General features: G+C 32.8%; 2 protein-coding genes across 4 annotated transcripts; both read right to left on the bottom strand.

Moving 5' to 3' along the window:
- Positions 1-2,097: 2,097 nt before the first annotated feature.
- Positions 2,098-4,338, bottom strand: LOC125824521 (transcription factor MYB36). The gene is made up of 3 exons (XM_049503916.1): positions 4,186-4,338; positions 3,557-3,686; positions 2,098-2,964 (listed from the first exon to the last, which is right to left on the bottom strand). Exons 1-3 carry the CDS (start codon positions 4,319-4,321, stop codon positions 2,124-2,126), a joined length of 1,107 nt encoding a protein of 368 aa, XP_049359873.1. The 5' UTR covers positions 4,322-4,338; the 3' UTR covers positions 2,098-2,123.
- Positions 4,339-11,601: 7,263 nt separating this feature from the next.
- On the bottom strand, positions 11,602-18,747 carry LOC125824471 (serine/threonine-protein kinase ppk1). Of its 3 annotated transcripts, none has more exons than XM_049503852.1 (9): positions 18,422-18,747; positions 15,484-18,181; positions 15,294-15,398; positions 14,862-15,014; positions 13,688-13,851; positions 13,399-13,546; positions 12,717-12,836; positions 12,546-12,633; positions 11,602-12,219 (listed from the first exon to the last, which is right to left on the bottom strand). In XM_049503852.1, the coding sequence occupies exons 2-9, from the start codon at positions 17,857-17,859 to the stop codon at positions 12,053-12,055; spliced, it is 3,321 nt and encodes a 1,106-aa protein (XP_049359809.1). In that variant the 5' UTR covers positions 17,860-18,181; positions 18,422-18,747; the 3' UTR covers positions 11,602-12,052. The 3 variants fall into 3 exon arrangements, with proteins under 3 accessions (XP_049359809.1, XP_049359808.1, XP_049359810.1); XM_049503851.1 differs by having other exon boundaries at positions 15,484-18,029; XM_049503853.1 differs by having other exon boundaries at positions 15,490-18,029; positions 18,422-18,745.
- Between the last annotated feature and the right edge of the window lie 341 nt (positions 18,748-19,088).

The following is a 19,088-nucleotide window of genomic DNA, read 5'->3' as shown; positions in this document are numbered from 1 at the left end:
TAATCAAACTATAGTATAGATATCAAATCCTACGCAGAAATTCAAAGAAATAACTCAAACAAGAAGAAGACAAAAAAATACAATCAATTAATTAAAACAAGAGAAATATAGTGATATAAGGTGAAGAATTACATACATGAAGTTGTGAAGGAGAAGAGAAGCAAAAACACAAAAATTAGCCATAATTTTTTTCCATAGCTTGATGAAGGATGAAGCATGAGGAAAAATCTTCAAGTGGGACAACTTTAATTTAGTGTGAAAAATTAAAAATATAAAAATATTTTGGTTTGTGAGTTTTGATGTGAAAATTGCTATATATATATATATATATATATATATATATATATATATATATATATATTTAAATTTTGAGTTTTAAAGATATTACGAGGAGAAAAAACGTGATTCTTGATACTTTTGCAATGATGAATTGAATAATTATCCAAGTGGTTAGATATTAATCAATTTTAATTAAGAAATGCTGAATAATACACTAGCTGTTACACATTAATATTCCATAACAAAATTGGTAAGAAAATAACAACTTTCACATTCTTTTTGTAATCTCCCAAGAAAAATCATCAATTATATTTTGATTTTAAGTCATATATATCGTTAGTATAAAGAATTTTGACGATGTCAAATCATCCTTGATTTCATATTTTATGAATTCTAGTATGAAATTATATCACAATTCATTTGATTTACTGCATTCATAATCAACTATGTATTCTTGTTTAATGAGTTTTTTTGTAATACATATACGGTTGGTCTTTGATTATCACATTTCTCTTTAACAATGGATCATAAGTTTTTTAGAAACTGATGTCATATTCGGACATAACTTGTGAAATCTATGAAAGATATAAATTTATACTTCGAAAAAAAAAACTTATTTTGAAAGGGATGAATTTTCCATAAATTAAAGACTATTTGACAAAAGTGCAAATGACCCTATCAATGAACTAATTTAAGCCCATCAATTGGGTAAACATACCCAGCTCACTAATAGGATATGGGCCTAGAAAAGAAATACCAACTTATGTACAGGTAAAATTCACAAATAACAATATTTAGCTATTGTATTTGAAAAATTCAAGATTTTTTTTTTCTATGGAATTTGAAATTCAAGAAAAGTGACTATTCTTCAATGACGTAATCGAAAAATGACCAGTAGACATTATTTATAAAATATAGTAATGTAGGTTAAAATACAATGAGTCAATAAATAAATATTGACTATATTCATCTAATATTCAAAATTTATTATACCAACAAATTCAAATTCGCAGTGCAAAAGACATTATTAAGATGGAGAGAGTTTTCCATCGGAGGTTTCTCCATTTCCTAGACTCAAAAGACGACATATTATCTACTCGTTAAGAATGAAAAGGAATTCCGTCCATGCCATCACAGACTTGGTAATAACTCATCTCTCTTTTGTTTCTCCCTTGTTTAAGAAATTAAATCCTTCCAAAAAAAATAATAATTGGAAAATAAATTCACATACATTAAAGTTGTAGCTCACGTTCATTGGGCGGAAATTTGGTTGGTTTTGTCTTGTAGTCTTTGGAAGAATAATTCAATTTCAAGTCTGAATACACACACATATATATACACATATAATTATAATATATAGATAGAGGATTATACTATTTATATGTTAAATATTATTTTCCATACATAACGAAATTTCTAGCTTTGTTGCTAACCAGACAACAACTGCTACTATAAAAGTAATCGAGATATATATACAAGAACGAGCCTTAGCTTAAAGTAAATACTTAGAATGTTCCACGACTAAGTGTATAATATACATATTCAAACTAGAGCTAGTTGTGGAGATAGGTTTTTGATTCGTGAATTGAATATGTTAACTCTCAAAATGGACTTAATTAGATGCATAATATTACTATATGTTTTACATTAAGATAACACAAAACAAAAAAGTAATTGACAGTCATGTCATACAAGTTATTTGGCTAGCTAGATGACAAAGAGAAAGCATTATTCACACAAAAAAATTTACAACATTTAATTAATTTACTCACAAGCTTTCCCTATTTCCCCCTTGCAATATTTATCAAATATTACCTCTCTACACCCTCATAATTATATATCTATTATTGCAAATTATACCCTAGTGCATAATCTTGATACATTCCTTCATGAGAATTCTGAAGAATATTTGAGGATGAACCCCAAGAATTTGATGAAGAAGCTGTATTTGTATCAAAATCATTAGACCACCATGCCATATTGTCCCTTGATCCATCATCCATCTCTTTAAAGCAATCGAATTCGGAACCTATTTGTTGATTCTCTGAATGCATGTTTAGGCCTATTGATCCCTTGTTGTTGAGAATTAGGCTATCAATCTCCAGCTGAGTGAAACCCTGAACGCCCTGAATTTGGACCTCTTTCATGTTTTCTTGTCCTATGTTTGTGTCAAGAACATTTTTTTGATTGTTGTTAAAGTCATTAATTGGACTACTTTTTTCCACTTGATCATTCACCTTGAAAGTAGTACTAGCATATTCATTTCTCCCAACTTTTTGCCCTAGTTCATGAGCATGGTTTTCACTAGGGTTTATCGGTGTGTAAAGGGGTGATTGATTCTCATTTAAACCATTAGCTTGTAGGGTTTGGATCATTTTTTGTTGGAGAGGGGTTAACTTAGGCCAAAGTGATGGATTATTATAGAAAGAAAGAGGGTTTTGTAGTGTTTGAAGTTGCATATGAAGTTGAAGCCTTTCTAGAGCTGAGTTGCTTAGGTTTTGTAATAATGAATTTTCTTCTAATCCATTTATGTCCTTAAGATCTTGGCCACCATTAGCAAGCAATAATCTATTCATTTGAGATTGTTTTCTTTTTCCAAGAAGCTTCTTCTTAAGTCTAGTGTTCCAGTAATTCTTGATATCATTGTCTGTTCTTCCAGGAAGTTGTGCAGCTATTATAGACCACCTAAAGTTTTCACAAAAAAAGGGTTCTAAACACAATCAGATTAAGTTCGTTTTGATACACAATATAATTAAATAATCAGAAGTATGCTATCTAAAACAGCTTAATCACTCTTTCAGATGGGATGGTCATCACATACTTAAACAAAGTTAAACCCTGAGAAAGTAATTTGGATCATCAACAAGCAACATGAAGAAAAGGTCTAAGAGGACTAATAATATGATCTCTATTAGCCTAAACTTTCATATGAGATGGTCGAAGATTTAAACAGGGTTTTAGACATAATCAAATAAAGACTGTTTTGATACATAATATAATTAGGTAAATAAAAGATTATTTTCTCTGACAACTTAACACGCTTTCAGATGCGATGATCGTCACATACTTAAACAAAGTTAAACCTTGAGGATCATGAGCAAGAAACATGAAGTAAAGGTCTTACAAATCTTATAGAGAAGAGAGAAATTAATTCATAACAATTATCTCTTAACAACAAGAACTAAAGGACAAAGTAATTTAGTTGGATTTCCATTACTTTTTGTTGTTATTGTTTTGTGTTTATCTATGAAATGAAAGAAAGAGATAAATATATTACCTGCTGCCAATACTAATATAGAGGCTACAAATGATATTGTCTTCTTCTTCAGTAAATCCACCATGTTTAATATTAGGTCTTAAGTAATTCAACCATCTTAGCCTGCAACTCTTCCCACATCTCTTAAGCCCTACAACAACAATAACAACGTCTCAGTTACAAGCAAGTTTTCGAGGATTTTTAGGTTTTTCTTAAGCCCTAAAATTAAAAAATATCTTTTAAACATCATCAATTAATCAAATTACTCCAAAAAAAAAAATCCCAATAATTAAGTTTTAAAATTTTATAAAATTTGCATGTGTCTTAAGCCCTAACAACAACTAATACATCTCAATCCCAAACAAGTTTCAAAGGATTATTTGTAGGTCTTTGTTAAGCCATAAAAACTATTTTTTTAGAAAATCATCAATCAAAGTAGTCTTGAAAAACTCTCAATAATTAAGGTTTAAATTCTAATAAATTTCCATGTGTCTTAGTTCTTACTTATCCCCTACGACAACAACAACAACTACATCTCAATTCCAAAATAAGTTTCCTTTAGGTCTTTCTTAAACCCAAAAAATCATTTTAAAGGTATTTTTCGATCGAAACAATCGATGCATAGAGAGACAAATAGAAGAATTTGATACCTATTTTTTGGGGAAGAGCAATCCAATTGTTACCAGTGCCATTTTCTTCAATATATGCCTTTAGTGTTGCATCTTCTTCTGGTGACCATGGTCCTTTTTTCACATTTGCTTTGTCACAACATGGAGCTCTCCCCATATTTAGATTTAATTTATTTTTTGTTGCTTCTAATGAATTTTTTTCTTCCAAAATTCTTTGTTAATACTTGAAATATTTTGTGATAATTGTTGGTTTGAAATATTTTGGGAAGAGAAGACTTGATTTTATAGGTAGAAAAAGAGTGGATGATCAATGATGTCATACTTTTGAAAAACCAAAAAAGTCTTCTCATTTCTCTAGGGTTTTATCTGTCATTTTTGGATTAGCTTACTACTAATATTATTTTATTAATAACATGACAACTTACTATTGCAAATTTCTCTCAAAATATAATATTAAAATTGTGTATCTTTTTCTCATTATATGTTATTTTATTATGTGGATGAAATTCTAAAGAAGGCTCCATCCTTTTAGTTTGTCGCCAACGGTGCCCTAACATTTTTTATATTTACTTATGCTCGTCGAATTCTTCAAAAATATTATTGTGTGCGTATCGAATATTTTACGAGTAAGAAAAATGTTCGATGATCTAATTAAAATATTCTTGAAATAGATATGCAGTATCATGTTTAGATCATGTTTCATTCTTTGTTTATTCATTTATAAAAGTATTTGAGCGTTCAATCGAAAGTAATGACGGAAATGACTTAGGCTATTATAAACCTCTTTGAAAGTCCTTTCGAGAGGGATAAGTGTATTATTTTTTCAGATAGTGGCTCGATGAACTAAATTGAGTGAAGTTTACAAAAATTTGACTCTGATATCATGTGAAAGAATTTGAGCGTTCAATCTATATTCCAAAACCTTAAGAGAATAGGTGAAACTATTTGGGACATTATAAACCCCTTTAAATTTTAGAGCAAATGATTTGTTTGGGAATTTGATGAAAAATTGCTTAAACAATAATGAAAAAAAAAAGTGAAATAAATTGAGATGGAGCGACATATTTATGTGGGTAAAACTATTTGGACTCTAACTTGATAGACATTTTATGTCGGCCAACATGCATATATTGACAATTTATTAATATTCATTTTCTTTTCTATCGAGTCGAGTGACTATCAAAGACAATTTTTCACACATAAATTAAGATAACATTAAGGTGTGTGTATGTTCTACCTTCAACAGATTTTACTTGTGAAATTACATTGAATATGATGATATTATTGTTTGATGGACCGATTGTTCTTGCGAACGAAAGTCGGTTAGTAGAGTTCTATTACCGGAATATTTCTAACACAACAACACATATATACCCAATGTAATTTCATAGGTGGGGTCGAGAGAGGATGATGTGTACGCAAAGTCACAGACTTTATCCCTATATTTTGTGAGGGTAAAAAAAATATTTTCGAAAGACTCTCGGCTCATGAAAACCATAACATATATATTACATATCAGATTTGAAAAAGGAAATATGATGGTAAAATGTCATGTTGAAAATAATGGAGAAAACAAAATAATATAGCAAAAATAAATATTACGATAAGTGCATTAACGGTAAACAAAGGAAGAACTAGGTAAGTGAACGACATGCATTTACATAAAATTGGGCTATAAACTAAACTCTAATTTTCAAATAAGTTGATTAGTACAAAATCGTGATGAATTATTATATTTAATAAAATAAAAAGAAATAGTGTAATAGTCATTTTCTATTCAGCCCCATCATATAAACGTACCTTATAAGTCTTCTTTAATACAATAAATTAATAACATCTTCTCATATATATCAACCAGTTAAGTCGCTAATTACGGCATTAACGATAATTTACATTAATTATTTGTTGCTTTCAGACACCCTATTTAAAACAACTTGGCTAGGGTTTTCAATCAAGAACATGGAATTATCTCTTGATATTATGTTATATGCGTATATAATAAATTTTAAATATCGTCAGTGTAATTTAACATGTTATTGATCATTTGTTTTAGATTGTTAATCGATTTGTTCAATAGATTACCTCTAACTACCTTTTAACCAACTTACCACTACTAAAAACACGATTTTCGTCTTAGGCTTTTTCGACTTATATTCTGTCAAAAATCTCATATTTTCGACATACATTCCTCGGAAAATTTCCATCGATAAATTCACATTTTTTAGCATTATACACCATCAATATAATAACAATAATAACATACCCACGATACGTAATACTATAAATAGAGTTTGGGGAGCATGTAGTGACGCAGCCAGAAATTTGATAAAGAGTGTGCAAATTTTTTGTTAGTTGTGTTAAGAATGTTTCAAAATTACATATACACATCATAACAATTAACAGCTAAAATTTAACCATCGTATACCACATATATAATTTTCAGCGAAGAGTTTGAAATGGACCACTCTTTGCGCCTAAGGCATGGCTCCCGTTCATTTTAAAGATTATAGAATATACGGAGACTTTATCCCTTCCCCTCCGAGAAAACGTAAGAAAACAATAAATGAATATTTATTCTAAGAAAAATCAAAGTTTTTTTTTCAGAGAGAGAATATTAGAACTTCATTGACCTTGGTCCCTCTACTACATCATATTATATTATGTCCTAATAAAAACATTTGTTATGTATATTAAAAAGATTATTAGAGGGAAAAGAGGTCCAAAGAACCTCACTTGCATAGAAATAACAAGAAGAAAACTAACAAAATTTCTAAAGGTGTTTTAATAAATTAATTAATTAGTAATCAAATTGAGTCAGATCTTTAGGAACAAGAAAACATGTTTCTGTTTGTCTTTATTTATAAACAAGAATATCTCTCTCTCTCTCCATTGACACTAAACATTAATCAATTTTCATGCATCATCAACACTTGTCTTATAAATAATTATTATATTAAAAAATTATATTTATAACAAGATAAGTATGGCTCTATGTTGGCTAAACATATATACCTAAATATATGATGTGGTATCATTGGTGCTAGCTTAATTGACTTTACTTTATGTACCTAAATTAATATGGATCTCTTTACATGATTAAATAGTTGGTCGGATTTATCGTTTACTTTTTCTAGTAATTATATTTATATAAAAAGTATATACATGAGTATACATTAATAGTTATACTGATATATAAAGTATATACATGATTATACATTAATTAATATGGACTATACATACATATGTTATATCTTCGGCAACTATTTTTAGTTCAAGTGATTGGATTGGTGAACGGTTATTTGGTAAACTTTTTAAATTTCTTATTCATTTTATCCCAATTTATATAATGGTGTTTGACTGAATACAAAGTTTAAGAAAAAAAGAAGAAGAAGAAGAAGAAGAAGAAGAAGAAGAAGAAAGACTCTTTGAATTTTGTGATATGAAATTAGTCATAAACATTTGCGTGTCTATAAATCATCTCATTGAAAGTAAAATAGAAAGTTCAAAGTTTTTTTTTTCTCTAAATAAAGAAATATGACACATGATTCATTTTGGGACATATTGTAATGGAAAGTATGATACATAAATTGAGATATAGAAAGTATCTAGCTTGGCAATTAGCAAATATATGCTTAATTACGGGTTTAACTGAACTAAATATTTTCTATACGAAATAGACTATATATATATATATATATATATGGTGACAAGTACCAAAAAATGGTGAAAATATCATATCATCAATAGCTTTTAGTATTATTGATAATATAACAAGATAAGTATGGCTGTTTGTTGGCTAAACACCAAAAATAATAATGTTGCATCATTGGTGTTAGCTTAATTTGACTTTACTTTATACACTTAATTTTTTTCCTGGCTTGGTGTCTGGAGTCCATATTGGAGCTTTAATTAAATTTGAATCTCGCACTACAGGACCCATTTAGGAGTGGCGCTCCCATAACAAGATTTTCAACATACCCAAGGCTCAAACTCGAGACCTCTGATTAAGGGTAAAGCAATCTCACCACTACACCACAAGCCATGTTGATCTTGATGCACCTAATTAATATCTAGCTAGGACACAATACCTTTTTTGTCTACCAAAACAACCCCACAATATTTATTCATTTTCCTAATTAATCTCTCATATAGTACAAGTGATTGATTAGTTTTAATTTTTTTATGCTAAGTATGTGTCTTTTGACTTATGGAATCTCAATTATCATAAGCTACCTAAGGCTAAAAGGTGTAGTTTTTATTAATTTTGTGTGAAAGAAAATTGGGAAAAATCATAATATGAATCTGCAAATAGTGTAGAATAAGAGGGTGAGTAGAAAGGTTTTTTTTTTTTATTTAGAAAAAGTGCTTTTGAACTTATATTAGTGTTCAAATAATTAATTTTCAATTTAAAACCATTCATTTACACCCCAAGTTGTTGAGTTTCGTTGAACCTATATGAAAATAGAACTATATTAATAAGTTTCATATTTTTATCCACTTAACGATGTTCATAAATATGAATAAAAACGTTCAACCCTTAGGGGTGGCCCAGTGGTTTGGGCTTGGGACTTTCATGTTGGAGGTCTCAAGTTCGAAACCCCTTACTTGCGAAAGCAAGGGGTTTGCCTTCTGGATCGAGCTCGTCGCACCGGGCTTGCCTAGTGTGGGTTACCTCTCCTATGTGGTTTGCGAGCTATTGCATAGGAGCGGGGGTTTTACCCTGTGCGCACCCAAAGGATAGCGGCTGCGGGTTTTCCTTGTCATAAAAAAAAAAAAAAAAAAAAAAAAAAACGTTCATATAATAAAGTAGATTATGACTATTATTTCAAGTTATATAATTAAATTATGATACTATGATCACCCACAAGACAGAGATTAATGAAAGTGACATTAGGGAATTAAGGGAAATTAATTTATTTAATTTAAATATTATAAGGCATTGTATATAGACCTAGGACTCAGAAAAAATATATTATATGGCCTTAATTACAATAGGGTTGACAAATATGCCCTAATATGTGGACTCTTGATACACATAATTAAACTTTTAAAATAATTAATTTTCTATACAATCTATAACCAAATATTCTTTGAAGGAGACCTTTAATGACTTTTGTTTTTCTTCAACAATAATTAATGTGCAATCATAAATTAATATAAGTGTTATTATCACTTCATGCACTTTTTGTTGGATAATACTATATAAAAGAATAAAAAATAGCTTAGCATAATTTGAGTATTCCTAATCCTTCAATTTTTTAACTCATATGTTACCATTGTCAACCCCTCATTTTAACAAACCCATAATGAATTATATCATAATGTGGCATCCAAGGAAATTTACTTGGCCTTATCCCTTTGATCACTTTATAATTAAGTTATCACAAAATATCTTGTATTCTAAATTTATTAACCTAATTAATTGATCAAATCTGAGTAGCGTATGGCGTATTTTAAAAGAAAATGTTCTCTATTAGAAAGAAGCTCGAACTTGAAACCTTCAATTAAGCATAGAGGAATCTCATTCATTCAAGCACACATGATGAGTGGAGGTAGGGAGGTGCAAGGAAGTTTATCCGGCCCTCTTCACGAAAACCTTACACTGCATATACAAACTCAAAATTATTATTTTTATACAGTATAATAGATATGATGAATCTCCTTAATTTCTTTGTATGTTTTGTATGTTCATAGTTTGAATTTTATAAGTAAAATTCGTGGTTCCGTCGATGTTATTAATGGTTTGTTTCTCTAAATCCCAATATTCACAATATGGTTAGTTGTTAAAAGTCAAACAAATGTGGTAATATACTTCATAAAATCATATGTTTTGCTCTTTATATTAAATGGAGTAATCTTTATTTTTTGTTGTTCATTAACAGAATATGTTCTTTAGAAATTAAAGTCATGTTCAAACATATATTGAAGGACATTATGATATGAAAATATAAATTTATATCCTACAAAAAAGTTATTCGGTCACAAGGACATAAATTAAAAATTATCACAAAATAGGGGGCAAATGACCCTTATTTTTTAATTATTTTCTTTACTGTTTTACTCTAAATATTTTCACTTGACATATGGCAAGTCAAAATGAGCATGTACATGAATTTGACTTTTTATTGAAAAGTACAATGCCGTGTATTAGGTACACAAAAAAAGTTTAAAAAAAAAAAACAAAAAATGCAGTTTCTTACTTTCTAGAAAGATCAACAAGTAGAATTAATGATGATGTAATGGAATTTGACCTTTTATTTTACTATTTATAATATTTTTTTAATTAAAATTCTCTTTTTAATCTAATTGGTCCATGCAAATATCAAGAAACTAATAAAATAAAATAATATATGAAAAAAAAGGGAATTAAGTCAACTAGGTGTTTATACAAACACTAGCTTGTCTAATTAGGTTGGTTTGGTAGATTGGGACAATAATATAGTATCAATCTTTTTTGTGTATATTTTTATAAAATATCATAAAGTTTGGGCAAATTAAGTGTTGTTAATAACTTTATGTTTAGTTTCATGCATCTTTTTTTAGGTTAGATAAAGGGATTATATCCTTGAAAAGCTAAACAATAAGATAGAAAAGCACATAAAAGAGAGTTAGTAGCAAAGGTAAGAGGACAATCATTAATGTATACTTTTGATACAAAAGCTTTAGTTAGCTTGTATAAAAGAGAGATTTTTGTTATCCTTCTACAATAGTATGTGATATGTGAAGCTACCATAGTATGTGATATGTAAAGAAGGCGCATGTAATGAGTTCAAATCTATTATATATGATGGTATTAGGATGAACCGATGAAGAAGGATAAACATACAGACTCATTATTCATCGAATTTCAAATCCTATGATACTAATCTTTAAGGATATTTCAATTAGAGAAAAAAGAGATTTTTGATAGATCAATAATCAAAAGTATACTAATCAAAAATTTTGACTAACTTGAAACCGAGACATGCTTTTTCGATAAATTTGAAAGAGTAGAGATAGAACATGAAGTACTATTAGTACTCCATATACAAAATGAATCGTCTTAACAAGCCATAATCGAAAAAACTATGCAACAAATCGAAGCTCAACTATTAAGGTATTGTCCGCTTTGATCCAACTCTGAGACATGAAATTTTGTAGGTTATTGACCTACTGCATCACATACACATGTATGCAAGAAATACTGTAAGGCCCTGTAAATTATTACATATAGCATCGGATGCATGTTCGATTCTTCAGATTTAGGGTGCGACAAATATAAAGCATGATATACGAAAGAGATTCGCATCTATGCACCAACATCGTAAAATATATTTATATAATCACGACGCAAAACATGTTATATCAAGATAAATTATACTGATAGAAAGTATTTATAGTTCTTCAAGAGACTAAATTTGTGCATATAACACTACAAAATTCAGGTGGATGTTAATGTGATACAGAAATTGAAAATTCATATAACTTCAGATGTATAAATTGTCATTAATCTATGTACAACTGCCTTTACCAGTTCCAACAGATATCTGAAACAACAAAAATCAATATCTGAATGAACTGCAATAGCACGTTAACATATACCGACCTTCACAAAGTTGAAATACCAGCCAACACCGGTGGTCTTTCCCAGAAAATAAGTTCCTGGATGAAGAAGATGGATAAACGTACTAATCTGCTTCGAGATCACAGTAAATAGGCTGCTAGAACGTCCGAGTTGCAATGGCTTCATAATATAAATAGGCATATGAAGTCATCGGACGGGAAAACATATATAAGTTTATTATAGCGATAACAACTTTGAAGCGAAAACACGGGATACCATTTATTTTGATCTTTATCGGTCAATATGTAAATGACTATATTGGAAGGAGCGAGTATGGCAACAGTATCATTTGACATTCATTGCCGCTGCCATAGTTCTCAATTTCTGAGAGATTTCTGAGAATGATGGCCTCTCTGCAGGATCAGGGCCCCAACAGCTCTCCATTAGCGCTTTCCATTCGGGATCACACCATGTTGGAATTTGGGGACGCAGTGTATTGTTAACAATTCCTCCTATATATCATTGAAAGAAAAAACATGAGTAATCCCTCAAGTAACAGAGGTTTTCTCCATCAAAACACTATGTATATAACCTCTATAACTTGAGGTAACCGAGGTTTTCTACATAACAATTCCAATAGCAGTTTGAGCATACTCATAAGACATCCTGCTATATTTCTGAATTTGTCTAATTCTTTTTTAATTCCTTTTTGGGGCGGTGATTCGCTAAAAGCATTTGTTTTGAGGAAAGGTAGGGAAGTCAAGCAAGTAGACAGAGATTGATTTCTCTAGCAAACAAAGTGAAAAGGAAAAACAAGTATTAAGAAATGGGCACATACCTATTATTGAAGCACAATGCATATCTGCATATGGTTCATCACCAGTGAGCAACTCCCACATAACAATTCCAAAAGAATAAACATCAATCTGCATCACAAAAAATATAACGATCACTTCATGAAAGAGCACACACCGAAAGATGACTACCACATCTAAAGACAAGACATTACCTTCTCTGTCACCTTAGTTTTTCCACTTAGGAGCTCTGGTGCCATCCAGGGTAAAGTGCCACGAACACCTCCTGAGACCAAGGTGTGTTGTTTCACCTTTGATAGGCCAAGATCACCAATCTAAAGGTAAAGAAATGTTGTGTCAGGAACTACCGATCCAATACAGTACGAGAGCTACAGCTTTACTGAGCTCAACAAATCTAAATGTCTTTTTAGCTTCAGATAATGGTACTGAAAATAGGTTCTTGTATGTTAGTGGGTAGTTGAGTGTAGTCTTGCTTATCCTTCTATACCAGTAGTCGTAGTATTACTCTTGTAGGTTCTTGTTCCTTTGATTTCATTTACTATATATTGTCCCTTGTAATTCGCTCATCGAATTATTTTGTCGAAGTTACTGTTCCTTTTTCAGAATGCTTTGTCATGCCTTGTGTAGTATTCTGTCTTGGTTTCTTCACATCCTGTTACTTTGTTGAGCCAACGGTCTATCTATCGAAAACAGACTATCTACCTCCCACGGTAGGGTTAAGGTCTGTGTACACACTACCCCTCTCCACTCCAGACCTCACTAGAGGAACTACACAGGATATGTTGTTGTATAATGATACTGAAATATCTAAACAACTAGGATGTGGCACTCAAGGATATTGCCTATCAAATATGAGTATATGAGCATTCATCATACCTTGCAGACGGGTCGATGTGGATCCCGCATATTTACCAACAGATTCTCACATTTTAGATCAAAGTGAACAATGTTTTTTCCATGCAGATACTCCATACCAAAAGCAGCATCCATGGCAATAATAAGCCTTTTACGACGATCAATAGTCCTGTTAAATATTTTTGTTAGCAAAGATATGTTGGGGATTTAGACTATCTAGAAATATTGATAATGTCCTTTAAATTAAGTAGGAAAACAATAAATCCAACTCAGAAAGATACCTTCTAGATATCTGAAAAGCAAAAAGTACCTGTCCTTTTTCTGCAAGAACTGTTTCAATGATCCATTGACCATGAATTCTGTAACAGTTGCTAAAGATCCATCTGGTCCATCACGAACTACACCGTAAAACGAAACAACATTTGGATGGTGCAGTGAACTCAATGTCAGAGCTTCCCTCCAGAAATCTGCAATCTAATGAATAGAAGAGGCCATTACGATCGGCTACAAAATCTAGACTAATTCTGGAGAATAAAGACAGAATGGAACAAAGAGGCACTATAAGCAAAGGGTAGCTTCAAATTAATTTTCACCATAAGAACTCAAAAGTCACAAGTAGAAGTGGTAATACAAATTTTGACCACACTTGGCCAATGTCATTTACGTCCCTCTTTTCAACTTCTTCCTCTTATTTTCTTCCTAATTTGGGTAGAAAATGGCTAAAGTAGTGTTCAAAACTTCTGATTAGAAGGTGTACAGGTTAGAACTGGCTTTTTCCTGTCAACACTGACAATATCTACCTAATACTAGGATACAGTAAAAAAATGCAAGAAAGTATGATGAGTGTAAAGGCATTCCTCAAAAGCCCTACATTCCGGATAACAACTACCAAAATGGCTTATTCTTCCTCGTCTTTGTTTAGGATAATAATGGATCTTTATGTTTTTACTGTGTAGACATTCAAAATAAATATGATATGAAAAGTGGTCATCTTAAAGGAGAAAATAAAGAGGGAAAGTGTCATATCTCACTGTAATATAACCTAGTGACAGTTGAAATCAGTGCTACCTACTACATATTGATATAGTTCACGGAACAGGAATGTCTTCACAGTTCACTGCCTAAGCCAAAATTTGATTCACCTGGGGGAATATTCTTTAGATCAGACATCAGTGTGCTTTAAGACCTCCGAGTCAAAGGTTAATTTCTTAAATTACAGACAATTTAGAAAATTGTAGTAAAATTAGATTTGTCTCACAACTCGCAGTAACTTTAGCTATTTTCACAGGCACTCATCCACCCTTAAAGGAACTTGGTTTATTGCCTGTTCTAAAATATTACTACTCCTTGGTAGCTCCTGAGCATCTTATCAGCCGGAAACAAGTGCAATATCTAGTGCAAACAACTATATTCCACATTTGGAACAGAATTACAGACAAGAAGTTTTGAGAAAAAATTAATATATGTATATATTAAGGACATACCAGACGCTCCCTATCAGATGGCCTACCAGAAAAGCAACTGGCTTTGATTCTCTTTATAGCGACATCTGACCCCTTCCACTTTCCATGAAAAACTGATCCATATGTCCCAGAACCCAACTCCCGGATCTCCTCGAGATCTTCATTCTTGATTGTCTGTAACAAAGCAATGCATATAGTTTTATTCCAATAAGATGTACAAAGCAAACAAAACCTGACAAAGTATTCACTAAAAATGAATAGAACATAAACAAATAAATGCAGAAGGTTTTTCTGTACAATTTCCTCAGGAAAATCTAAGAAGCAGCTAACATGACACAAGATTTATCTAGAAAAGTCTTCCCCATAATCGTAGAAGAATCACAGTTGCAATGTGAATTGAAGTGTTTCAGAACAGTGAGGGAAGAGGAGGCAAAATGAAGTGATTTTAAGAACCTGCAATCCCTTCTCGATAGCTTCTTCCTCAGCCTTTGTTGACTCAATCTTGGAGTTATTAACATTGTCATTGTCTGAATCAAATTCCAAGCCCCCTTGGTCATCCTGTAAATCAACAGATTGTATTACATACAGAATAATGTCTTTTAAAACATACATGATGCACTGATAATAATAATAATATCATGACCCTCACAGCTAACTCAGCATCATTCTCATGCGCCACTTTAGCAGTGTCATGCTCATGAGTGGAATCAGCATTTTCTTGGACTTCGGCTTTTGCATCCTTGACACTTAGTGATGCTACCTTTTCTGCAGAAGGAATCTCATCAGATAAGGAAGTCAGCTGATCCTTTTGCGGCTTCTCGTTCTTATAAGTTATGCAAGCATCAATAGTCTCTGTATCTGCAGAAACACCTTCTTTTACAGCATTTTCCAGGAAAGTGGTCACAGGAGATACAGGGTTAAGTGGAATTGTGTCCATTAATGATTTGGTTGGACTGCTGCTGCATATATTAGAGACTTCCGCCAAACCTGAAGGACATAGTTGTTCCCCTTCCTGGTGAATAATACTCTCCTTCTCGCTGGCACATATATCAGCAGTTAACCTTATTCCAGACCTACTCAACGTAGCTGGCCTATCACCAAAGAAAGGTCCAGAATCAGATTTTAACACCGGATCCTGCAAAGTTGCAATAGTCTGCATGCCACCTGGGGCCTGAATAGCTTCCACAGTATGCATGGGCTGATTTCCCTGGTTGTGAGCATTTGAGATCAAGTTTTGGGATGGTGCAAGAGAATATTCAGGAATAGAAAAACCATCAAAGACCATCTTTTTCTGTGAAGAATCAAGCCAAGCATTTTGGTTCTCCATCCCAGATTGCAACCTAGGGATACTTTCCATTATACCCCTGACAAATCCAGGACTAGCAGAACCATTAACCAGCTGTGGTGAATTACCAACCTCGTAAGAAGGACCTCCATGACTTGGGTTTTGGATATTCCTCCACAAAGAATGTGCAGGCATATTTGCTTGAGGAACCTGGTATGCCGTATCTGGTCCATAAGCATAAGGTGAGTTTCCATAGCGAACTCCACGATCTTCCATAGAGGGAAGATGAATCTGAGATCCCGTGCCTACCACCTGATCATGATATACCTGACTACCAGGATCCCGTCCAGTTCGAATGTGACGAAGGTCTTCATTATTAAGACCTTGTCCCAGGACCTGATGGCCATCCACCAAATTGCTACCGGCTCCAGACGCATGGATTTGTGGTTCCTCAACTCGAGCATTTGGTTGATGCTGCACGCTCCATCCTCTTTCATGACTATGAATGTCGCCCTGGCGACTGCGAAGATCATTTTGTTCCACAGGGTAGTATGAGTGGTGCAAACTGGCATCTGTAGTCACTGGGAACATTTCTCTTTTTGGTGGGCACTCAGCACAAGGGTTTGCAACCTGGTGGAATCCATTTCCTGTATCGAGAAGGGAATGTTCTCCAGGCCTCCAAGAGGAATCAGGATGAGGCTGATTGCGCTGAAAAGTCATTCGGCAATGCTCACATATACTGTTCCCCTCGAATGCAGTAGCACCATGAAGGATGTTGCCTGGAAAGCCAGCCTTGTCTACTACAGGTCCATTCGGAAATAATAGTGCGTTATCTGTATATTGAGGCTGGTGATCATATAGGGATGGATGATTAACCTGAAGACGACTGTACTCTTCAGGCAATCTATCAAAATTTCTCTCTTGAAATTCAGGGTATGGAGAATAGTACCGCGACGAAGAAGGAGAATTAGGAAACTCTGATAATGGCCGTGGATCAAGGTATCCCGGCTGTCTAGGAGAATAGTATGCTGGACTCCATGGGGCCTCCATTTCATTATACCTCTGATTAACTGATTGTTGGGGCTGAGCTATACCCAAATGTGGTATTGTAAGGTGACGCAAATTGACCTGAGATATAGGCACTTCGTTACTCCTCAAATTATGGAGACTACCATCAAGAGTCATCTGACTAAAGCACTGCTCTGCACCATGGAGATCATCTAATGGACCTGTAACCTGAAATTCATTATGTTGTCCCGTTCTGTAATCTGGGGATTCATTAAGGCTATTCAAAGCATCCACATACCTTCTCTCATTTTCCCTCTCATCCCCATCACAGAAATGCAAGGATCCATCTTGATCAGGGTGCAAAAACAGAAAGATCCTCAGCCTAGTAAATCCATCACCAGAATCCAACTTATCGTATTCCTCCATCATATTGACCACATCATCGTCATTCACTACAGAGACAAGAGCATCAAGATCCTCATCAGGCTGCTGATACTTCAGTACCATTGCCCCCTCATAGATCTCCCTCATTTTAGCCATGAGTTCCTCATAAGAAATATCACGCGGAACACACACTATTCTTGTCTCACCACCCACATACCGAAGCTTCCCATCCTGTGGCCTGGGCAATATACTTCCAGAGAAACTACACAAAAACTTAACACGTGATGTATCATCGTTAGAACTAGAAACCGAACCAGGGTTGGTCATTGTGGGACTATCCATGGAGTGTTACAAAGCTTGCTGCTCTCTCACTTAGCAGTCAGAATCCGAACGTTCTGAGTTAGTATCAGAACTCATAATACTCCAAAAATCACACCTCAAAAACACCCAAATTCAGCTACTTGAAAATTCGAGCAAGTTAACAACCATGTCCACCAAGAATCATCAATAGCCTAGAAATATTCACCAATTACTTCAAATTCAAGAATTCTCCCAACAAAATAAAACTAAACAGAATTCAACAGATAAAAATCACCAATCTTCAGCTCAAGTCAATCCAAGAACACATCAAATACTAAGCCAACAAATCAAAACTCTACAAACCCTATTTAGCAATAAATCAAAAACCCAAATGAGCATTACACATCAGTATTATCACAATTACCAAATAAATTCACAAAATAGTTCATATATAACTCAAACGATTCATTCCCAAAACCCAAAAAAATCCAATCTTTCAGCTCAAACAATCCAAAAAAGCTCCAAATATTAAACAAACAATTCAACAACCTCACACCCCATTAACTAAATGAATCAAATAAACATGAAAAAACAGTAAAATTACCTTATAAAGAAAATGCCATTCTTGAATTCTGATTTCAACCAAAGCTTCCAACTTTTCAAGAATCTTCCAATTCCAGAAAAAACCCACCAAAATTCAAGCTTTCGTGTATCAAATCTCCTATAAAAGACTCTAAAAATCGAATCTTTAATCTCTAAGTACCCAAAAATCCCACAAAAATAACAAATAGATATAGAAACAAATTAAAAACTAGTTATTTGTTACCATAAAAGATTGTGTAAATTGAAAGCATAAGGCTATATGTATGGAATCTAGCAATTAGAGAGAAATGAGAGAAGATGAAGGCGCCATAGCTGAGAAGATTGATGCTTTGCTCTGTGTAAATTGGTGGGGTAGTAGGGTGGGGGTGTTTAGGGGGTGGGGTGATGCCAGGTAGAAGGACACTTGGCAACTTTTGAGTACATGGAATCGAGGCATCAATTTATCTTTGATTTAGGTATATACTCTTCACTTGCTATGTCATATATGTAAGCGATGAAGGAATAAACACGACCAAAAATACTAAGAGAGGTCTCGGTTTGAGTTTCTATGTTGAAAATAATCAATTGGGAGAGGTATTGACATTGTGTTTGAGTTTCTATGCTAGAATAATTAATTAGGAAAGGTTTGAGTTTGAATTTCTATGTTGAAAATAACCAAACAGAGGTTT

Source organism: Solanum verrucosum, unplaced genomic scaffold (assembly GCF_900185275.1).
Source record: "Solanum verrucosum unplaced genomic scaffold, falcon-dt-bn FXZP01000022.1, whole genome shotgun sequence".
Taxonomy (NCBI): domain Eukaryota; kingdom Viridiplantae; phylum Streptophyta; class Magnoliopsida; order Solanales; family Solanaceae; genus Solanum; species Solanum verrucosum.
The sequence above is the reverse complement of the archived record's forward strand: the minus strand, read 5'-3'. Positions and strand labels throughout refer to the sequence as shown.